A 21,664-nucleotide genomic window follows, 5' to 3' on the forward strand; every position below is an offset into this window, starting at 1 on the left:
ACCCCCCACCCCCCCAGCACTGACAGCCCCTCCTCCCCATCCCCCAGCACTGACAGCCCCCCCCCAGCACTGACAGCCCCTCCTCCCCACGCCCACACTGACAGCCCCCCCTCCCCACCCCCCAGCGCTGACAGCCCCCCTCCCCCCCACCCAGCGCTGACAGCCCCCTCCCCACCCCCCAGCGCTGACAGCCCCCCTCCCCACCCCCCAGCGCTGACAGCCCCCCTCCCCACCCCCCAGCGCTGACAGCCCCCCTCCCCACCCCCGGCGCTGACAGCCCGTCCTCCCCATCCCCGGCACTGACAGCCCCCCCTCCCCCCTCCCCACCCCCCAGCGCTGACAGCCCCCTCCCCATCCCCACCCCCCAATGCTGACAGCCCCCTCCCCCCTCCCACCCCCCAGCGCTGACAGCCCCCTCCCCCTCCCCACCCCCCAGCGCTGACAGCCCCCTCCCCCTCCCCACCCCCCAGCGCTGACAGCCCCCCTCCCCACCCCCCAGCGCTGACAGCCCCCCTCCCCACCCCCCAGCGCTGACAGCCCCCTCCCCACCCCCCAGCGCTGACGGCCCCACCCCCCAGCGCTGACGGCCCCACCCCCCAGCGCTGACGGCCCCACCCCCCAGTGCTGACGGCCCCCACCCCCCAGCGCTGACAGCCCCCCTCCCCACCCCCAGCACTGACAGCCCCACTCCCCCTCCCCAGCACTGACAGCCCCCCTCCCCCTCCCCATCCCCCCAGCACTGACAGCCCTCCTCCCCACCCCAGCACTGACAGCCCCACTCCCCCTCCCCAGCACTGACAGCCCCCTCCCCCTCCCCATCCCCCAGCACTGACAGCCCCCCTCCCCATCCCCAGCACTGACAGCCCCACTCCCCCTCCCCAGCACTGACAGCCCCCTCCCCCTCCCCATCCCCCAGCACTGACAGCCCCCCTCCCCGCCTCCCAGCACTGACTGCCCCACCCCCTCCCCCCAGCACTGACAGCCCCACCCCCCTCCCCCCAGCACTGACAGCCCCACCCCCCTCCCCCCAGCACTGACAGCCCCACCCCCCTCCCCCCAGCACTGACAGCCCCACCCCCCTCCCCCCAGCACTGACAGCCCCACCCCCCTCCCCCCAGCACTGACAGCCCCACCCCCCTCCCCCCAGCACTGACAGCCCCACCCCCCTCCCCCCAGCACTGACAGCCCCACCCCCCTCCCCCCAGCACTGACAGCCCCACCCCCCTCCCCCCAGCACTGACAGCCCCACCCCCCTCCCCCCAGCACTGACAGCCCCACCCCCCTCCCCCCAGCACTGACAGCCCCACCCCCCTCCCCCCAGCACTGACAGCCCCACCCCCCTCCCCCCAGCACTGACAGCCCCACCCCCCTCCCCCCAGCACTGACAGCCCCACCCCCCTCCCCCCAGCACTGACAGCCCCTCCCCAGCAGCGCCCAGGCTGCAGTCTATGAAGTTTTATGTTTCAAAAACAGAAAACGCCGCAAATCTCCGCAGGTCTGACAGCCTCTGTGGAGAGAGAATGGAGCCAATGTTTCCAGTCGGGATGCTTCATTTGATAAATATTGAGGAGAGTCTCAGGGGGAGTCAGTTAAAGACTGGACGCTGCAGCCGGCCTCCATCTTAGACTCTCCGACGGGACATTAGCAGACACCGCTGCAGATACTCACTGAGGCGAAATGTCAAACCTAACATCCCGATCCTCCCAAAGCGCATCCAGAACGGGCACCATGGCTTCAGCTACCGCTGACCGGCCTCAGGCCTCACCCCCAGCCAGTGTCACCACAGCAACAGCAGGAGCGCTTCACAGCGCCGCCAGTGACCGGAGGTGGAACTGCAGCACAGCGCCACCAGTGACCGGAGGTGGAACTGCAGCACAGCGCCACCAGTGACCGGAGGTGGGACTGCAGCACAGCGCCACCAGTGACCGGAGGTGGAACTGCAGCACAGCGCCACCAGTGACCGGAGGTGGGACTGCAGCACAGCGCCGCCGGTGACCAAGGGGGAATTGCAGCACAGCGCCATCAGGTACCGAAGGTGGGACTGCAGCACAGCGCCGCCAGTGACCAGAGGGGGAACTGCAGCACAACACCGCCGGTGACCGGAGGGGGAACTGCAGCACAGCGCCGCCAGTGACCAAGGGGGAATTGCAGCACAGCGCCATCAGGTACCGGAGGTGGGACTGCAGCACAGGGCAAACAGTGACCGGAGGGGTACTGCGGCAACAGCGCCGACAATGTCCGGAGGTGGGACTGCAAGACAGTGCCACGTTTGACTGGGGGGGGAGGGGGAAACTACAGCACAGCGCTCGCCAGTGACCAGAGGTGGGAGTGCAGCACACGGCTGCAAGTGACCGGAGGGGGAACTGCAGCACTGCGCCGCCAGTGACCGAAGGGGGAACTGCAGCACTGGAAGGTGGCCTCTCAGTTTTTGCGTGATCATAAAAGGAGTAGGATTAGTAGGTTACTGTTGCTGTGGTGACACTGGCTGGGGGTGAGGCCTGAGGCTGGTCAGCGGTAGCTGAAGCCATGGTGCCCATTCTGGATGCGCCATGAGTAGGAAGATTACAGCCATCGAGTCTGCTTTTTTTCTCAATGTAATCAGTTAATAAAATATACAGTATCCTAGGCTATATTAATAGAGTAAGAAGTCTCACAACACCAGGTTAAAGTCCAACAGGTTTATTTGGTAGCAAATACCATAAGCTTTCGGAGCACTGCTCCTTCGTCAGATGGAGTGGAAATCTGCTCTCAAACAGTGCAAACAGACAGAATCAAGTTGCAGAATACTGATTAGAATGCGAATCCTACAGCCAGCCAGGTCTTAAAGGTACAGACAATGTGGTTGGAGGGAACATTAAACACAGGTTAAAGAGATGTGTATTGTCTCCAGACAGAACAGCTAGTGAGATTCTACAAGCCCAGGAGGCAAGCTGTGGGGGTTACTGATAATGTGACATAAATCCAACATCCCGGTTTAGGCCGTCCTCATGTGTGCGGAACTTGGCTATCAGTTTCTGCTCAGCGACTCTGCGCTGTCGTGTGTTGTGAAGGCCGCCTTGGAGAATGTTTACCCGAAGATCAGAGGCTGAATGCCCGTGACCGCTGAAGTGCTCCCCCACAGGAAGAGAACAGTCTTGCCTGGTGATTGTCGAGCGGTGTTCATTCATCCATTGTCGTAGTGTCTGCATGGTTTCCCCAATGTACCATGCCTTGGGACATCCTTTCCTGCAGCGTATCAGGCAGACAATGTTGGCCGAGTTGCAAGAGTAGGTACCGTGTACCTGGTAGATGGTGTTCTCACGTGAGATGATGGCATCCGTGTCGATGATCCGGCACGTCTTGCAGAGGTTGCTGTGGCAGGGTTGTGTGGTGTCGTGGTCACTGTTCTCCTGAAGGCTGGGTAGTTTGCTGCGGACAATGGTCTGTTTGAGGTTGCGTGGTTGTTTGAAGGCAAGAAGTGGGGGTGTGGGGATGGCCTTGGCGAGATGTTCGTCTTCATCAATGACATGTTGAAGGCTCCAGAGGAGATGCCGTAGCTTCTCCGCTCCGGGGATGTACTGGACGACGAAGGGTACTCTGTCCACCATGTCCCGTGTTTGTCTTCTGAGGAGGTCGGTGCGGTTTTTCGCTGTGGCGCGTCGGAACTGTTGATCGATGAATCGAGCGCCATATCCTGTTCTTATGAGGGCATCTTTCAGCGTCTGGAGGTGTCTGTTGCGATCCTCCTCATCTGTGCAGATCCTGTGTATTCGGAGGGCTTGTCCGTAGGAGATGGCTTCTTTAGCTCTGGCTCTGTGACAGATGCAGTTCTGGTGCAGGATAAGAGTTAAAGGACTGGCAAGTGCCACCAACTGGGTTTTGCCCTGCAGGAGTGAAGGTTGGGGGTGCGGTTGGAGGTGGGGACCTGTCTGCTGCCAAGAAGATTTCAATGACATTGCCAATCTGTCCACAAGTGGGTCGGTAAATATTCAAATTGACTCCTGCTGCTGGACGGGTAACCTTGGACTCACTCCTCCTCCACAGGGCAGGAACTCATTGGTGCACCAACCCAATGCCCTCCCATTCTACCTTTTTTCTGGTCCTTCCCTCAAGCTTGCCTCCATGGGACAGGGAAGATTCCACCAGATGGTGCAAGGCCAGTGGTAATGGGACAAGTAAAGGCAACAAAAGGGTCTGTCTGGAATGGCTGTAAAAGGCAGAATCATGAATCATTTTAAAGCAAACTAAAAAGAAAAACAAGAAAATGGAATCAAAATGGGGCCAAAGGTTATGATCTAAAATGTTGAACTCAGCGTTGAGTCCAGAAGGCTGTAAAGATGAGGTGATGTTCCTTCAAACTTGTGTTGAACTTCACTGGAACATTGCAGCAGGCTACGGAGCAGGAAGGTCAAAGTGGAACAAGGTGGAGAATTAAAATGACAGGTGACTGGAAGTTTGGAGCCAGACTCCAAACGATACTACAGTATCATTTTGCTCTTGCTAATTATTTTAAATCTGTGTCCTCTCGTTCTCTATCCTTTCATTAGTTGGAACATTTCCTCCCTGTCTACTCTGACCAGACCTCTCATAATTTTGAAAATCTCCTCTTAGCCTTGTCCTCTCCCAGGAGAACAAGTTCTAACTAATCCAATCTACCTTAATAACTGAAGTTCCTCATCCCAGGAACCATTCTGGTGAATCATTTCTGTGCCCTCTCCAATGCTTTGGCAACTCTCCTGAAGTGTGGCCCTCAGAACTGGATGCAATACTCCAGCTGAGATTGAGGACTAATAGAAGTTAAACATAACCTTCTAGCTCTTGTACGCTATGCCTCTATTACTTCACATCATATATTAATATCAAGCTTGAAGGAAAAAGGTAGAATGGGAGGGCATTGGGTTGGTGCACCAATGAGTTCCTGCCCTGTGGAGGAGGAGTGAGTCCAAGGTTACCCATCCAGCAGCAGGAGTCAATTTGAATATTTACCGACCCACTTGTGGGCAGATTGGCAATGTCATTGAAATCTTCTTGGCAGCAGACAGGTCCCCACCTCCAATCGCACCCCCAACCTTCACTCCTGCAGGGCAAAACCCAGTTGGTGGCACTTGCCAGCCCTTTAACTCTTATCCTGCACCAGAACTGCATCTGTCACAGAGCCGGAGCTGTGGTTATAACCATCCTGTGGAGAAGGTTCCCCCACCAATGAAGGCCTGGCAGCTGTGGCCACAAACATTTTTAAACACATATTCTAAGGGGCACATCCATTTTGAGGTGCCCTTGAGTTTTCCTGCCTGCTGCAGCGTCTCCCACTCTCCTGGTGGCTTTACAAGCAGGACAATATTGCAGGCCCTCCCACTGGGCCAGCTGGATGTCTATCCCGCTAGCCCTCTCTAATTTGATGTTTCCCTTCTTAAATCATCATAAGATTGAGAAAGTGAGAGACCCAGCTGCACTAGTGGAGTTGAGACATGCTTTTGGTCTTGACCCTAGAAAGTGTTCAAAGGTGGTAAGATTTCGCCCATCATCTTTTTCACCTATTAGTTTTACCTGCCTTTCACCCATCATGCTTGATGTTGAGGCCTCCAGTTTCACTGGCGAGGCCGACATGACTGTTCTCTGTTCGTGGGGAGCAGGTGTTTTCCTTGCTGGAGAGAACCTCTCCCGGCGAGGCCATAAAGACAAGTGAACCTGGACGATTGAGCGCTGGGCTCGCTAAACACATGTAAATCCTCATTTAAATACATTTGAATAAATTACTCAGTCTCTCACCCATTTCCTGCTCTCGTAAAATTGCGAGAGCTGAGAAATCAGGCGTGATCCTGATTTCTCGGCTCTTGCACGATTTTATTGGCTCGCTCCGCCCATCGTTAATGGGGCGAGCCAGTAAATTTCGCCCCCCATTGTCTGCAAAAACTCATCAATGACAATGAGCTCAGGAGAGTATGAATAAACCACGTCTCCTGTCTCCATCAGCAAGACAACCATCCGGGGACTCAGCTGGTACAGATGATCGATTAAACCTATCACTTGGACAATGGGACCTCTGGCTGAACTAACCAAGTTACAATGGAATATACTAGTCACAACCGTGTTTGAATTCCTGATCAGTTAGAGGGAGATGGTTATGTGGGAAGCCCATCCCTTTGTGTCTTTTAAGCACGTTTTTGCAGTACAGCACCAACAGCCAAGATGCTGAAGGAAGAAGACCCAAGGTCTCTCTATCCAACCCAACTTGCAAGCTTTCCAACCCGTTTGATGATTGCAACCAACCAATCAGTGTTGATGTCTCCACTGATAAATCTACACAGAAATCACAGTTAAGCTGTAAATCTATGATAATTACTCAATACTATTGCATGAAAGACAGATGAAAAGCTGAAGCATTGTTCAATCATGAGCAACTGTTTTTAATGTTGCAGTAAATCTTCATTACTTCTAAACAACCTTTCAGGCCTTGAAACAAAATAACTATGGAGTCTTGTTTTTTCAGAAGAAAATGAATGTTACAGTTAAAAAAAAAAAATTGTTTAGAGTTTCCTGATAGTTCAAAGTTTAGTAGCAGGCAGAGATTTCTAATAGGAACTCAACCCTACACTGCTATCTCCAGAAGAACAGACAAATCACCTGGCAACATCTTTAAATCATCTCAACGAGGGAGAGCAACAGGACCACTGAACTCAACCTCAAGCCAGTCACGTCACCAATTTCCACAAACTGTAACCCTTTAATTTTTACTGCATTCAAACTTGCTTTATTAACCCTTCCCCATTTTGTAATCAATTTGTGTCAGTGTGAACTTTGTGTGTGTGTGTATGTATCTAAGCAAAAAATAGTGTATTATGTTATTTCCCTTAGACCAGGTTAAGTACAATAATAGTCATTCTTCTTTCTTTGTCAAAATGCAAGAAAACGTGTGTGTTTGTGTGTCTTATGATCACAGCATGTAAACACTCACTGAATTGACAAGCATCCTTTTTCTAAAATCTGTTGTGGTCAAACGAGGAATGGGAAAAGAGAGGCATCTACCCCTCCTCACATGATTGTGACAATATTTTAATTTTCAAAATTATCAGTAAGCACAAGAAAGTTTTTGATGTATTATCACCAGAGACAAAAAATTAATTTGCCGTAGAGCTCTGAGCACTGCTTAAATCTAAGGAATTAGATCCTCAGTTTTAAGCAATATCCCCAAGAAATCAATTTATGTTTAAAGATAAATGAGATAAAAGTAATGTTCTGTTCCCATTACAAGGGGCAATCGAGTGGTATTGATGTACTTATTACTCTGTCTTTCCTCATCTTTCTCTCCTTCTACCTCATTTTCTTTGTATTTCATTCTCTTTCTTCCCAATTCATTCGATCTGTGATTTATAAGTGTTTTGTTTGATAGATTAGGAGGCACCCTTGAAGGAAAGGTTATTCCAGGCAGGCATAAGACCAAAACAAAAGTGTTGAAGTTGAGGCACGTATTCAATTTTTTCATTCTCAACATCAACCACCATTCCCATAAATGGACGGACACTCACAGTGTTGTAATTTTATAAGGTTACACTTCCAAAGACCAAGATTTTGCGGTACTAATAGTGAGATTATCAGTGCTTCCTGCTATTACTGGGTAAAACTAACCACAGCCCCTGGCATCATCACACAAGCAGTTAAACATGTTGCTGTCAGAGACATGCTGCTGCTCCAAAAAGGCTGTTGATGTCTCCACTGATAAATCTACACAGAAATCACAGTTAAGCTGTAAATCTATGATAATTACTCAATACTATTGCATGAAAGACAGATGAAAAGCTGAAGCATTGTTCAATCATGAGCAACTGTTTTTAACGTTGTAGTAAATCTTCATTACTTCTAAACAACCTTTCAGGCCTTGAAACAAAACAATTATGCAGTCTCGTTCTTTCAGAAGAAAATGAATGTTACAGTTTAAAAAATAAATTTGTTTAGAGTTTCCTGATCATTCAAAGTTAGGTAGGAAAATAAGCAATGTGGAGGACACAAACAGGTTGCAGGGGGATATGGACCAGTAAGGCGAGTAGGCAAAATAATCTGGCAGTTCAAATACAATGTGGTAAAATGTGAAGTTATTCACTTTGATAGGAAAAATAATCAAGTAAAATATATTTTTGAATGGTGTGAGACTGGGAGATGTTTGCATTAAGAAGGACCTACGTGTCTTTGTGCATGGATCACAAAGTTAACACACAGGTAGAATATGCAATTTGGAAGGCAAAAGGAAATCTAGCTATGTTACAGAGGGGTTGGGGTTCAAGAGTAAATATGTTTTACTACAATTAGACAGGACATTGGTGAAGTTACACCTAGAGGGAGTGAAACAAGGTTCCTTTGATGCGAGGATTGTTCTATGAAGAGAGATTGAGGAGACATATTTCCTGGAGTTTAGAAGGATTAGAGGTGACTTAATTGAAACATAAATTCCTAAGGGGCTTGGTAGAGTAGATGCTGAGAAAATGTTTGCCCAGGCTGGAAAATCTAGAACATGGGGATCACAGTTTCAGGATAAGGGGACAACCATTTAGGATCTAGATGAAGAGACATTTCTTCAAACGGTTGTTCTTCTTGGGAATTGTCTACCCTGCAGTGCTGTGGATAGAGGCTGATAGATTTTAAGGTACTAAGGAGATTAAGGGATATGGGTAGAGTGCAAGAAGTTGAAGTTCAGCCAGGAAGGGCCAAATGGCCTAAGCAAATTACTATTTCTTATGTTCTTATGTAAAAGGTAGGCTTTAAGTCCATGTGCTGAGTTCCAGTTAGCGTGCAGGATCTAGCCAAGCCTTGGGTGCCTTGGCAAGGCTGCAGCAGTGGTGGATTTCTCTTGATGTTTCATTCAGAAGTCCCAGCAAAGTACTGTGGACCTGGGTTCACAACCAAAGCTGTGAATAGAAGTAAGTTCAGGTCAGGTCAGGCAGTGTGGAAGAGTTAAATTGGGGCTTTTATAGTTGTGGTCCCTAATTCTATTATTTATTCTGCAGACTTTTTTTATAAAGAAGACAAAATTTAATTTAATTACCAATTTCTTATGCATAGTTTTTATACTTCCTTATGATTAGAATTATGACTAAAACTCTAATTATCATAGTTCTTCCCAGATTTTTGAGTCCTCTTCTCCTGATGGTGCACACTCTTGAATAAAGTTCCAAGGACACAGCTGGTAAGTCTCCCAAATGACGATTCTTTATGTGTGACATTCTTGAGACATCGAATAATGGTAGGCTGTTTGACTGAGGTCACAAGGTTTAACAGAAGATTTTCCCAATGGTTATGGATGCTTGGATGTTGTTCTTGTACTTTGACTTGCTTTCCATTGGGAGAAAGCAAGGCAAATTCTAGGATTCACAGATTGCAAACTTAAGGCTATGATCATAAGCATGGGCCTGCCACTGAATGTTGGAAAATTGTAGGCCTGCAAGTACAATGTAATAGTAAATAGTTGAATTCCAATGGCTTGAAACAGATCTTCCAACACACCCTCATTTGAGAATGACAGCTGCAGACAAGGAGTTACCAATTTAACTGCTTTGTCCAAACTAAAATTCATACCGGATAAAATATTTCTATTTGTACTTATTTGGTTATTCATATTCACTTTTTCCTTTTAAAATTTCCAGTAGTTTAACATTGTCTCTATAGGAATAATTAAATTGAAAATCCAGGAAACAAAGTTGAATCGCCATTTCTCATTGTAACCTAATAGAATTGCTAGTTTAGTTCAGGGAATAAACCTACATAAACAAACTTGCTTAAATAAATCCCCAGGCAGCATTTACAAATAACAAAACACAGCACAGGGACAGGTCCTTCGGCCCTCCAAGCCAGCACCGACCATGCTGCCCAACTGAACTAAAACCCCCTACCCTCCCAGGGACCATATCCCTTCATTCCCATCCTATTCATGCATTTATCAAGACGCCCCTTAAAAGTCACTATTGTATCTGTTTCCACTACCTCCCCCGGCAGCAAGTTCTAGGCACCCACCATCCTCTGTGTAAAAAAACTTGCCTCGTACATCTCCTTTAAACCTGTGCCCCCTAGTAATTGACTGTTCCACCCTAGGAAAAAGCTTCTGACTATCCACTCTGTCCATGCCCCTCATAATCTATCAAGTTGCCCCTCAACCTCTGTCGTTCCCGTGAGAACAAATCAAGTTTTTCCGACCTCTCCTCATAGTTAATGCCCTTCATACCAGGCCACATGCTGGTAAATCTTTTCTGTACCCTCTCCAAAACCTCCACATCCTTCTGGCAGTGTGGCGACCAGAATTGAACACTATGTTCCAAGTGCAGCCTAACTAAGGTTCTATAAAGCTGCATTTAAGTAAGTCTGACATGATGCTATTTTCCATTAACTCTCATCACACTTAGGAAACCTTAAGGATATGGCACAAAACTTAATGGACTACAAACTACTTTATTTAATTACATCAACAACACCACAATTAATGTCACTGAGCAACAATAATCATTCTAAAACTAACTCATATTTAGTATAGTCAACAGAATCTGACAAAATAAAACAGTACGAGTGGTGTTTAACTTAATAGTAATATTACAAATTCATTTTCAAGGTTGCAGCATGTTCTTAGCAGAGCTCAAACAACACTAATGTGCTTTTAAGTCTTTTTTCTGTAGGAACAGACTAATTAGATCATCAAATGGTTCAATTGGTTTCAATTATATCTTTGCATCTTCCTCTAGCTGTAGGGATGGCTTCCAAGCATTCATTTTCAAGTTATTGTTCCAAATTCTTTAAATTTCTTCCAAAATATTTGCGATTTCTTTGTAAAGCTATGTTAACCTTGGATACCAGAATTGGCACATCACCTCACAGAATTTGAACAATTATTGTCGTCAATCATTTTAAAAAGATGATTAAGTTAGAAAGGGCACATCCATAAGCAATGAATTAATTTAATAGTATAATTTTACAGATTAATTTGTCTGTTTCAAGGACATTAACACACCGTTATCAGTTACAAATCTAAAGAGAACAAATTCCTTTTGTTTGTCTCATTGACCTAGACAATTGTATGTAGCATATTAACTTGTATCTAAATAAGCTTTAATGTTACAGCCAGAAGACCAAATAACCTCCTTTGCACTTCATTGAACTATGCATATAATTCCTGAAAAAGTCAGAAGTTAGTCTTATCTATATAGCCATCCCTACAATGTGAAGTGACAATCGCAAGACTGCTGTTTTAGTTTGTTTTAGTTACTTTGCTTGTTCATCATTCTTGTACACATTAGTTTTAATCTTTAATTACATGGATTTGGAATAACCAATCCATACTTTAGCTGTTTCTAGAAGCTTCTGAGTCATTTGAAATTGTTCAGTTTGATTTTAACACAAAGATCTATTAAATGATGTGATTTTGAAATGAAAGGACCTGAAAATTTAACGAGCCATTGATGGCGATATTGTGCCCCAAACAAGGCATTTTTGCCTGCTGATCTCTCCAGTGTTAACTCTGCAATGAATTGCTCATTTAAATAATAGTTGGTGGTTCTGTAGCACAACTTCTGTACAACATGGAAATAATGGCAGCAATATTAGGAGTGAAGCATTTAAAATGCTGCGAATAGCTGAAGATTGGAGCAGAAGGTTCAGGGAGCTGCAGGTACATGATAAAATATTCAACAAAATCAAACATTAGTTGATCAAGAAGTCACAGGTAGCTGTTGTGTCATTCTTCTAGGCACTTTTAAAGCAGTTCTTTAAGAGGACTCTCTGGCAAAGGCACCCAACATAAGCCAGCAATGTGCAGTATTCAGCCCCAGGGGTCAGTATATGGGTGTTCTCCCTGAATTGTTTAATTTGTGAATGATGTGATATAAATACAAGTCTGGCTGTAGTTTTCTCAGTGAGATTTCTTCACTGCTTTCCTCCCTCGGCCTCTCAGTTGAATGACTCCTCATCTGATGGACTGAGTTCTGATGAAACGTCACTGATCTGAAATATTGGGCTGGACTTCAGGTTTGAAGGTGGGACGGAAGCATGTAAAGTGCAATAGATGGCCTGCCCACTGCATATGCACCTGCCCCCGGCCCAAGTGCAAGTTTACCAGTGGTGTTGGTGGCATCAGGCAACCCAATTAAAGCCCACTTAAGGACTTCATCCCACACGGCCACCAGGAATTAATGAGCCGTGGGAGAGGCTCATTGTCAAGCCACACCGGTTTCCCTGCATGGCTTGTGGCTGAGAGGGTAGGTAGGTCCCTCCTTAATGGGCTCACTGTGTGTTAACTCGCCTCCCTCATGTTCTCCTTCTCCAATGGCCTCTCAGACCTTGGCCCCTACCCTAATTTGCCAAGGCCTGACCAAACCTCCAAATATTTAGCAAGTCCTGATCTAGTGCTGAATGTCTTGTCAAGCCCCTAGTGTCAGTAATGGCTGTGGCCACTGCTCTCAACTGCTGCCAGTACTGGAGATTGGCTGGCAGCTCTCTGAGGTGACACTTTCCATCTCTGAGAGGCTGAAGTTCTGCTTCAAGTCTGAAAATGGCCAATCAAAATGACTGTGGGGCAGCCATTTGTCTGCTGGGTGGACTCCCTACCTACATTATAGCCATAGGCCGGAGACTGTAGCACCCCTATAAATCCAGCACACAACTCTGTGCTCTCTACACAGATCCTTCCAGAAGTAATAAACATTTTCAGCATTTTCCATATTTATTTCAGATTTTCAGCATCCACAATATTTTGTATTTGATTTCTCATCTTCAGTGACTTCAACCTCCATCTCAACTCATCATGTTGTCTTCTGAGTTCACTGTCTTCTTAACCTCCCCTTGCATCCTTGCATGTAAACCCCCCCCTCCCCCTCCTGCCGCTCCCATCCACATGCCTGGCGAACTTCTTGACCGTGCCACTTACATGGTCTACTTGCAGCTATGTGAAAGACATATATTGCATGTACTGAACCCAACACAAACTGCATAACTTTATGCAGATGACTAATGGAGGGACTACGTTCACCTTCCTAAGTATAGTCCAATCACATCCCTGTATTTATCCATTCTGGAGGACCATAAAGATTCTGGTAAGTTCTGAAATTCCACAGCATCCATCTGAGTGTTTGCTTTATTAACTCAGTGGAGAGCAAGACACTTCATCCCAACATTTCCCCAATGCGCAGGCTAACACAATTAGTTGCAAGGGATGTGTTCCCTCTCTGTGACAAGTCCTCCATACATTAAACCTGTTGCGGAAGCACATTAGGGAGACATATCCTAATCAGAAGAGGTAAACTAGAGAAATACTAAACAGCGTGGAATTCATCCTGGATGTTCACTCAGCCGAAGCTCCCTCATTATAAGTGAGTCACCCATTGGGCAGCAAGGCAATGCCATGACCATTAGCGTTCAGTGTTTCCCACTCCCTTTTCCCAAATGTAAATAACCCATGAAACCAAAAACAAACAAATTGCTCCCAGCACCGGAGGAAACAATGGATGTATCACAACAGTGCTCCAATGAGCACTATGCAATCAAAGTGGATAGTTACTTTATAAAATCTATACCATTGGTACATTTTTGAGATATAATAAAAAATGTAACTGCAAATTCATTGTCCACATGCTAAGCACAACAAAACAAGTAAATATGTCATTTTTTAACAAATCATATCACAATGACTAGAAAAAAACTATGCTCCAATAGCTCCTGCAACATGTGAACGGTGTCATCTCTCATTTTCTGTAGCAGGTCTTTGGTGCTTTAGCACAATAACCAGTCAAAGCAATCAGTTGTGTTGACTTGCTTTTGATGTTAGTTTCCAATTATTGTACTTGCAGCCAGCTAAACAAAGTTCAAATAAACTTGACTGATTTCATAAGATTTCATCAACTGTACAAAGTACTGTGGTGCACAGTGGAAAGAAAAAAAGCAGTCCAGTGATTTCAGTCTTTATCAGGCAACCACATAAAAAGACATGTCAATACCATTTTAAACTTTATGGTCTAGACCATTTTATGTACTTTGGAAGAGAAACAAATCAGAATTTGTAAAACTAGAGTTCTTGCACAAACTCCATCGTTGCAGCTGTAACTGCTTAAATGTTCCTTCTTAGCAACTAGTCAAATTAATGTTTTTGGCATAGGATAGAACAAAACTTAAAGGCAAACAAAAATAACTTTCCCAATCTCTATATTCTTGATTTGCAATTATTGCGAAGATAGTCTTTCAGACGTACTGTAAAATATTTCTACTTTTCATTTTCACCCCTGAGAATTGCATTTATATAGACAAATTAACAAAAAGGGTATGCATCTGTATTAACATATTTATACAAATTGAATTTTATGAATAGCTACCAAAATATTAAAATATTGTTCATAATGTAACAAATGCACAAAAGATAGTTTTCTGTCTTCTTCCAGTATCTCATTAGGACTGGCTGAAATACAATCATCCTGGGATCCACATCAGGATTCTGTTGTTAAAAGAAAAAAAGACTTGCATTTATATAGTACTTTGCAAGACCACTGGGTATCTCAAAACGCTTTAAGTGTAGTCACTGCTGTAGTATAGTAAATGTAGCAGGCAATATACGCTCAGCAAACTCCCATAAATAACCATGTGATGATGCAATAATGCACTTTCAGAGACTTAGGGCCTGATTTTACCATTTTCATTCTAAGTGTTGAATCTGGGCGCAATTCAGATCCGACTTGGAAATCTGTTTTCAGGCGCCCCCATTAGCACTTAGCCTGAAAAAAAAATCGCGGGTCTGAATCGCGCTGTGGGCAGGGCTTAGCGCGCCCGAAATGATCAGAGCTCTGAATTGCGCATGCGCAGTTAGAAAGAAATTTGAAAAAGCGCGCCCGTGTCACATCGCTCCCGAGCTGCAAAAAGCGGAGAAAGCGGCCTGAGAGCGAAAAGCGGGAGCGATGGCACCCACAGACATCACTGTCCCCCTTATCCACCCACCCCCCCTCTACACAGACCGATCGCGACCCCCTGCCCCCTTCCCCCCCACCGATCGCCCGCAGAGTGGCAGCGGACCCCCCTGTTCCCCCCATCCCACCCACCAGAGATCCATTTTACCCGCCTTCCCTCCGCCCCCAGTGAATGATCTGGCCTAGCTTCACTATTCTCCCTTTTTTGCCCTTTTGTCACACAGTGCCATCTAGTTTTCTCCCCGTTTCCTTCAGACTTATTTCTTTTTTGTGACTTGCTCTATCTCTATGAAATGTTGTATAACCATTCCATCAAATTCTACTTGGTGCTCACACACAAAACTGTCTAGCCAGATCAGTACATGGAAAATGTAATATATTACTGAGCGCAGATGTACAAACATCAGTGTGCTGAGTTAAAAATCATTTTTTTTACTTCCGAGAAAAAGGGTTTTGGGATAAATGCATGTTCCTATAAATGTAGAACTGAACACAAAGAGGCAACATAACCAGAATATATTCGGAAATGATGAATTAAAGTTTACTTATTTGTCACAAGTAAGGCTTACATTAACACTGCAATTAAGTTACTGTGTTCCCCTAGTCGTCACACTCCGGCGCCTGTTCGGGTCAATGCACCTAACCAGCACGTCTTTCAGACTGTGGGAGGAAACCCACACAGACACGGGGAGAATGTGCAAACTCCACACAGACAGTGACCCGAGCCGGGAATTAAACCAGGGTCCTTGGCGTTGTGAGGCAGCAATGCTAACCACTGTGCCACCATGCCGCCCAGTTATGGCGGATATACTACTATTGGCCAACATAATTCATAAGCTAACATTACTAGAATGTTTCCCAAATTGTATTTGGGAAACTGTGGGTGACATTGTATTGATTGTATATCCTCTACTTATATCAAATATATTTATACACAGTGCTTTGACAGCACTTCTAAAAAATAGAATCTCATCGAACTAATAGAGGAGGACATGGCCCTGTCTACATTAATGGTGATGAAGTGGAACTGGTCAAGAGCTTCATGTTTCTAGGTGTCCAGATCACCAACAACCTGTTCTGGTCCCTCCATGCTGATGCTATAGTTAAGAAAGCCACCAACTCCTCTACTTTCTCAGGAGGCTAAAACTTGGCATGTCCGCTGTGACTCTCATCAATTTTTACAGATGCACCATAGAAAGCATCCTATCTGGTTGCATCACAGGCTGGAATGGCTCCTGCTCTGACCAAGATTGCAAGAAACTACAAAGGGTTGCGAACCTAGTCCAGTTCATCATGCAAACCAGCCTCCCATCCACTGACTCTGTCTACACTTCTTGCTGCCTCAGAAAAGCAGCCAGCATAATCAAGCACCCCACGCACACTCTTCCACCTTCTTCTGTCGGGGAAAAAAGATACAAAAGTCTGAGATCACGTACCAACTGACTCAAGAACAGTTTCTTCCCTGCTGCCATCAGACTTTTGAATGTACCTACCATATATTAAGCTGATCTTTCTCTAAACTCTAGCTATGATTGTAACACTACATTCTGCTTCCTTCTCCCTAAGTACTCTATGAACAGAATGTTTTGTCTATATAACACGTAAGAAACAATACTTTTCACTGTATCCCATTATATGTGACAATAAATCAAATCAAATCACTGATTTCTATCTGCCTATTGTTATAATTTATAGGAGCAGGAGTAAGCCATTCAGCCCATCGAGCCTTCTCTGCCATTTAACCAGATCATTGATGATCTTCTACGTCAACACCATCTTCCCTCACTATCTCTGTGTCCCTTCATGTCATTAGTATCTAGGAATCTATTAAAACCTGCTTTCAATGTACTCAATGACTCAGCCTCCACAGTTCTCTGGGGTAGAGAATTCCAAAGATTCACCATCCTCTGACTGAAGATTTTGTATCTCAGACTAATTTTCATTATCTGTATATCTTAATTTTGAAACTTTACTCCGAATGTTACTTGCATTAACAGATGAAAAGTTTCATTTATCCTTCAAAATCGACCAAACATGTTCTTATTGACCCTGTTAGTATTTTGACAAACATCTGGTTCTGGCTACTCTTATGCTACCTCAAATGAAAAATTAAGACAAAAAATACTTAGAAAGTGGGCTTTGAATTTGGGAACTGAAGTTTGGTTGTGGTATTTGCTGTGATCACCAGAGTAGACATATAGCTGCAACAATTATCCACTTTAAAGGTAGATCATGAAGGCTCCATAAAAACGCTGAGACTATTTTGCTGTGGGAACTGGTTGGAACTGGTGTTTAATGAAAGGCCTGTTTTCTCAATCTCACTTTCTCATATGCTTTGGAGAAGGAATCGACAGTGAACTGGAGTGCAGTTTCTGAGCACACACAAGTGTTATCTGCATGACTTAAATTGGACTAGTTTTGGTTTTGGATTGAAGCCGTCTAGGTTGAGGAGCTTTCCATCTGTTCTGTAGATTATCTCCACACCTGTGGGTAATTTGCTGGAAGTCCGGTGCACTTTTGCAGCGAGGAAAATGAAGAAGAGAATTGATGCAATGAAACAACCTTGTTTGACCCCAGTTTTCACTGAGATATTGTTTGTGGTGGTTCTAGCTTGCACCTAGGCTGGCACTGTCCCTCCCCTGTCCCGATCCCACTGGTGAGGCCATCAGGTCTGGTCCCCATTGGTGGGGACCAGCTGTGATCCTCACCGGTGAGGACCTCCACCGACGAGGTCAGAAATGCAACAGTTGTAAGTTATGATAAAAATATTTAAATTAGCCTCACGCCCTTAAAGGTAAGAAGATATAATTCTTAACTGCTAGCCTCTATTAGTTCCAATTTAAGCAATATTCCTCATAGATGTAAATTTATCTTCAAAATCAGTTAGCAAACAAGAGGCTTACATGCTGGCATGCGGGATGCTAGTCCTCAAATCTCCAGAACACCTCTGGAGAGAGATACGTATTTTTTGGCAGGTCCCAGACTTCAATCTTCAGAGAGAGAGAGAGAGAGAAGAGCTGCTGCTCATTCCAAATCCAAACAGAAACTGCCTGCTGTTTTTCTCTGTAAGCCTAGCTCCTCCCATTAGCACATGACGTGCTCTTGTCAATCCATCTAATTAAACCCTTACTCTGAAACCCTGAGGACAACCCAAAAAGAAACAAAAACTGCATTGGCTCAGATTAAAACAAACATCCTAATATCTCGGAGCAATTATTCTTCTGCATTCTCAGCAGGCGGGCTGCCTGGGGCAGACAAAGCAGCAAGGTTTAACAGAGTTAAATTTTAACATATCCTTCACCAGAAACATGACACAAAATACATTTCTTAAAGGCACAGTATCATCACATAGGTCGGTTCTCAACACGCTATGATTGACTTTCCTTAAACTTAGTTTTTTAAATTCTAGATTATACTTTGTCTTTTTCTATTGCCAAACGTTATGATATGATAATGAAGGGGGAAATTATTCTGAGACAAGTCACCAAGGGACTAGCTTATGATGATGAAGGAGGTTTTAATGAGACAGAACATTGAGAACTAGAGCCCAGGATGATGAAGAGAATTGTTCTTTACATTGCATTTTATTGTTGTAATAGTTTCACCAAACCCTTATGTTGGAAATAAGTGATTTTTAAATAAATACATGAAATGTAGTTTAAAGATTAGAGATCGTACCAGCACTGGAAATTACACAGGTCTTCCTGCACTTGTCTTCAGTGTCAAAACGATTAGCATTTCCACTGCAGCCACCATACCAAAATTGTGCACAAGCATTTGCTTGTTTGTCATAATACCATTTAATCACATAGTCACGGCATGTTCCTTGGTCTAAACGCAGTTGACAGAGAGGATCTAGAAAAAAATGTAATTAGCATATTTTCATCATAAGTTGAAAAATAGGTCGACTTTAAAAATTCATTGACTGAAATAATTGAAATATGTTTGAAAGATAATAATTTAGCAGTGCATATTTATTGTAGATTTTATATTTTCAATCATAGGGTGGGACTTTCTGGTCCCTCTTGCTGGCAAGATCTCCTGGTCCCACATGAGGGGACTCCCCTCGATGGGCTCTCCCATCATGGGATGAGCGAGACACGCAAAACGCCATAGACATTGGCAGGACCAGAAGATCCTGCCGACAGCCAATGGTGAGCTGAATCCTCTGCCGGAAAACATGTCGTGGGGGGAGGCACTATATGACTTTTCCATCTACTGTCTAAGATCGATTTGCTTCTATAAAGGTCTCGTCACTTCGTCAAATATATGAAGTGCAGTGACGTTTCTCAAGACAAAGTTGTTAGCATTTTATTTGTAGTAGCAAGGAATCTGCCTTTTTGCTGGTATTAGTTGAAGGAAAACGTTATCCAGGATTTTATATGTTTTTAACATGTGTTTTCTGGTGTAGAAAAACACCCCCTCCTTCGCTGGACTAATAATGCCCAATCTCAAAAATATCTTCAAACTGCAATAGTCATCCAGACTTCTCTGTGGCATTTAACATCTCCCTCAATTATTCTAGTAATCAAATCTGAAATCCATACCCATCTCTGATGTAAATCTGCTACGTTGTTATGTACCGTTGCATTTGACCGCTCCAGTTATCAGACTTTAACCATAATTTATGCCATAGATACAAAATTAAGACCTTACCTGAAATTGGAACTTTTACTGTTGGGGAAACTGACAATGTGGATTCTTTCACTGATTTAACAGGTTGCGAGTGTAGACCTGGAACTTGTTTGCCGATTGGAAGATGGTTACTGCCCTTTGACTGAGATGATGAGGTTACAAGTTTCACGTCTTCTTTCTCCTTATTGTGTGCTTCTGGATTTTGGTTCACCTGCATGACATGAAGTATCAACAACTGATTACATATGAAAATGAAATCAAAATTATTATTGGGGACAATTCTACTATTCATTTTAATCATTTTAAAAATGTTTAATCCCCAACTCTGTTGATTTCAGTTTTGACTTGATACATTGAAAACAACTCCGCTTTCTGAATAGAGGCACATTGATGAATCAAATATAACAATACGAAATAAAATACAGAATTGACAAGATCAATTGGTACCTGTTCACCAACCTTTGAAATTTTTCCCACAGAGATGGATACAGATGGAGATGGCTTCACTTGTGCAGTTATTTTCATCTTTCCGGATACAATTGTTTGTCTAGGTTTTGTAGAACTTAATTCAATCTCGTTTCTGGCATGTGAAGAACTAGGAATTGAATATAATGGACTTCTGTTTGTTATTACTCCATTTCTAATTCGATTGTAAATCAATGCACCATTTTCATCTTCACAGAACTGTCTGACCAATTTCAACTCCAGAGCTAAAAATGGGAGAAAGGAAAAACTTTTTATTTTCTACAATTCCTATTGTACTCTCCCTATTTTAATGAAAGCCACCTAATCTTTTCAACCAGCACAGCCCGCTATAATCACAGCAAGAGCCACAATACACCATGATTGGGCGACTGGAGGATACACAATTAGTGGGATAACTTCCCATTCAATTTCTGTTCCCTGAGGAAAAAAATAGACTTAGCGATTTGCCCCACTCAGTGTTATCCAACTCATCTGGCAAATTTCTGAAACTAACATTTTTATTAACATTAAAAATTTTGTAAAGCAGTTACAAATGGGGAAATATATTAATAGTTAATATATTTCAGTAATCTAACCATTCTACATCACAATTTCTCCTCTTTGCTTTGCCCAAGTTACCCTCCTCCAATCATATTATTCTTATTGGTCAGAAGTGAAGATCATGCAATCTTTTTACCTTTCTACAGATGCCACTTTGGTTGACCATGAGCAGATGTGTTTGAGTGATCTTAAGAGGGACCTCCTCTAAACTTTGCAAATGCAAAGTCCTGACTTGGCAAAGATAAGAAAGATAACTACGAAATGGAGACTAAAGTTGTAGCTTTATCTCCAGTTTGGAGATCTGATACTACAGTGTGATTAGTATTGATTTTTTTTTGGCTAAGCAGTAACTGTTCTGTTTCCCACCTAAGTATGAGCATATCTTCTTAATACCCTTACCGTTGGAAAAGTATCATGTGGTGAAAATCAAACATGGCACAAACCTGCAAGAGTGTTGAAATCATCAATGAGGTACATGTGCTCAGTATCAGGATCTGAAGCAATTAGGTTCAGTTCACGTAAGAATTCAGCTTGAGTTGGGTCTGTGGTATTGACAATACCAATTGCAAACATCTCGATGTTTGCAGCATGGGCCTCGCGCACAGCAACATCCAGTTTAACAGTCTCCCTTCTGTCTGCCTGTCCATCTGTTAATACTATAGCAACTTTCTTCACGCCAGGCCGAGCTCCATAGAATCCCTCCTGTGTTGCTTTGCGAATGGCGGTTCCTGTGTGCGTGCCTTCTCCCATGTATAACATTTTCCTAATTGCCTGTTTGACATCTTGCTGTGTCAAGTATCGACTTAGACCAAATTCTAATCGTACCTCCAAGCTGTACAGCACAAGACCAATTCTGGTGGCATTTCTACCAACTGTTACTTTGTCAACGAGTGCAGTGACAAATTCTTTTATAATTTCAAAGTTATCTGGTCCCACACTCTCTGAGCTATCAATCACAAAGACAAGTTCCATTGGTCTTTCTTTACATTTAATTCCACAACCTGAAAGTAAAAGAATTGAAATAATTCATTACTAAACACGAATAGATACTATTTCAATAGTGTCAGTATCTCAAAGCGGTATTTAAAATATTAAAGAAGTGA

At 44.2% G+C, this 21,664-nt stretch overlaps 2 protein-coding genes and 1 long non-coding RNA gene across 3 annotated transcripts in view; 1 reads left to right on the forward strand and 2 right to left on the reverse strand.

The window, feature by feature from the left end:
- The window catches only part of bbs5 (Bardet-Biedl syndrome 5), a 27,980-nt gene extending 26,203 nt beyond the window's left edge, over positions 1 to 1,777 (reverse strand). The window contains exons 1-2 of the mRNA XM_078227706.1: positions 1,669 to 1,777; positions 1,456 to 1,507 (exon numbers count right to left, since the gene is read on the reverse strand). Coding sequence (XP_078083832.1) covers positions 1,456 to 1,507; positions 1,669 to 1,730 — 114 coding nt within the window. The 5' untranslated portion in view covers positions 1,731 to 1,777. The remainder of the gene's footprint in view (positions 1 to 1,455; positions 1,508 to 1,668) is intronic.
- Positions 1,778 to 2,375: 598 nt separating this feature from the next.
- On the forward strand, positions 2,376 to 16,226 carry LOC144504047 (uncharacterized). The gene is made up of 3 exons (XR_013499575.1): positions 2,376 to 2,413; positions 9,086 to 9,157; positions 16,123 to 16,226. It is a non-coding gene; the product is annotated as an uncharacterized LOC144504047 (long non-coding RNA).
- The window catches only part of col28a2a (collagen, type XXVIII, alpha 2a), a 106,219-nt gene continuing 98,939 nt past the window's right edge, over positions 14,385 to 21,664 (reverse strand). The window contains exons 31-35 of the mRNA XM_078229207.1: positions 21,005 to 21,562; positions 19,995 to 20,245; positions 19,557 to 19,746; positions 18,579 to 18,755; positions 14,385 to 14,434 (exon numbers count right to left, since the gene is read on the reverse strand). Of these exons, the coding sequence (XP_078085333.1) occupies positions 14,427 to 14,434; positions 18,579 to 18,755; positions 19,557 to 19,746; positions 19,995 to 20,245; positions 21,005 to 21,562 (1,184 nt within the window). The 3' untranslated portion in view covers positions 14,385 to 14,426. The remainder of the gene's footprint in view (positions 14,435 to 18,578; positions 18,756 to 19,556; positions 19,747 to 19,994; positions 20,246 to 21,004; positions 21,563 to 21,664) is intronic.

Source organism: Mustelus asterias, chromosome 14 (genome assembly GCF_964213995.1).
Source record: "Mustelus asterias chromosome 14, sMusAst1.hap1.1, whole genome shotgun sequence".
Lineage (NCBI taxonomy): Eukaryota > Metazoa > Chordata > Chondrichthyes > Carcharhiniformes > Triakidae > Mustelus > Mustelus asterias.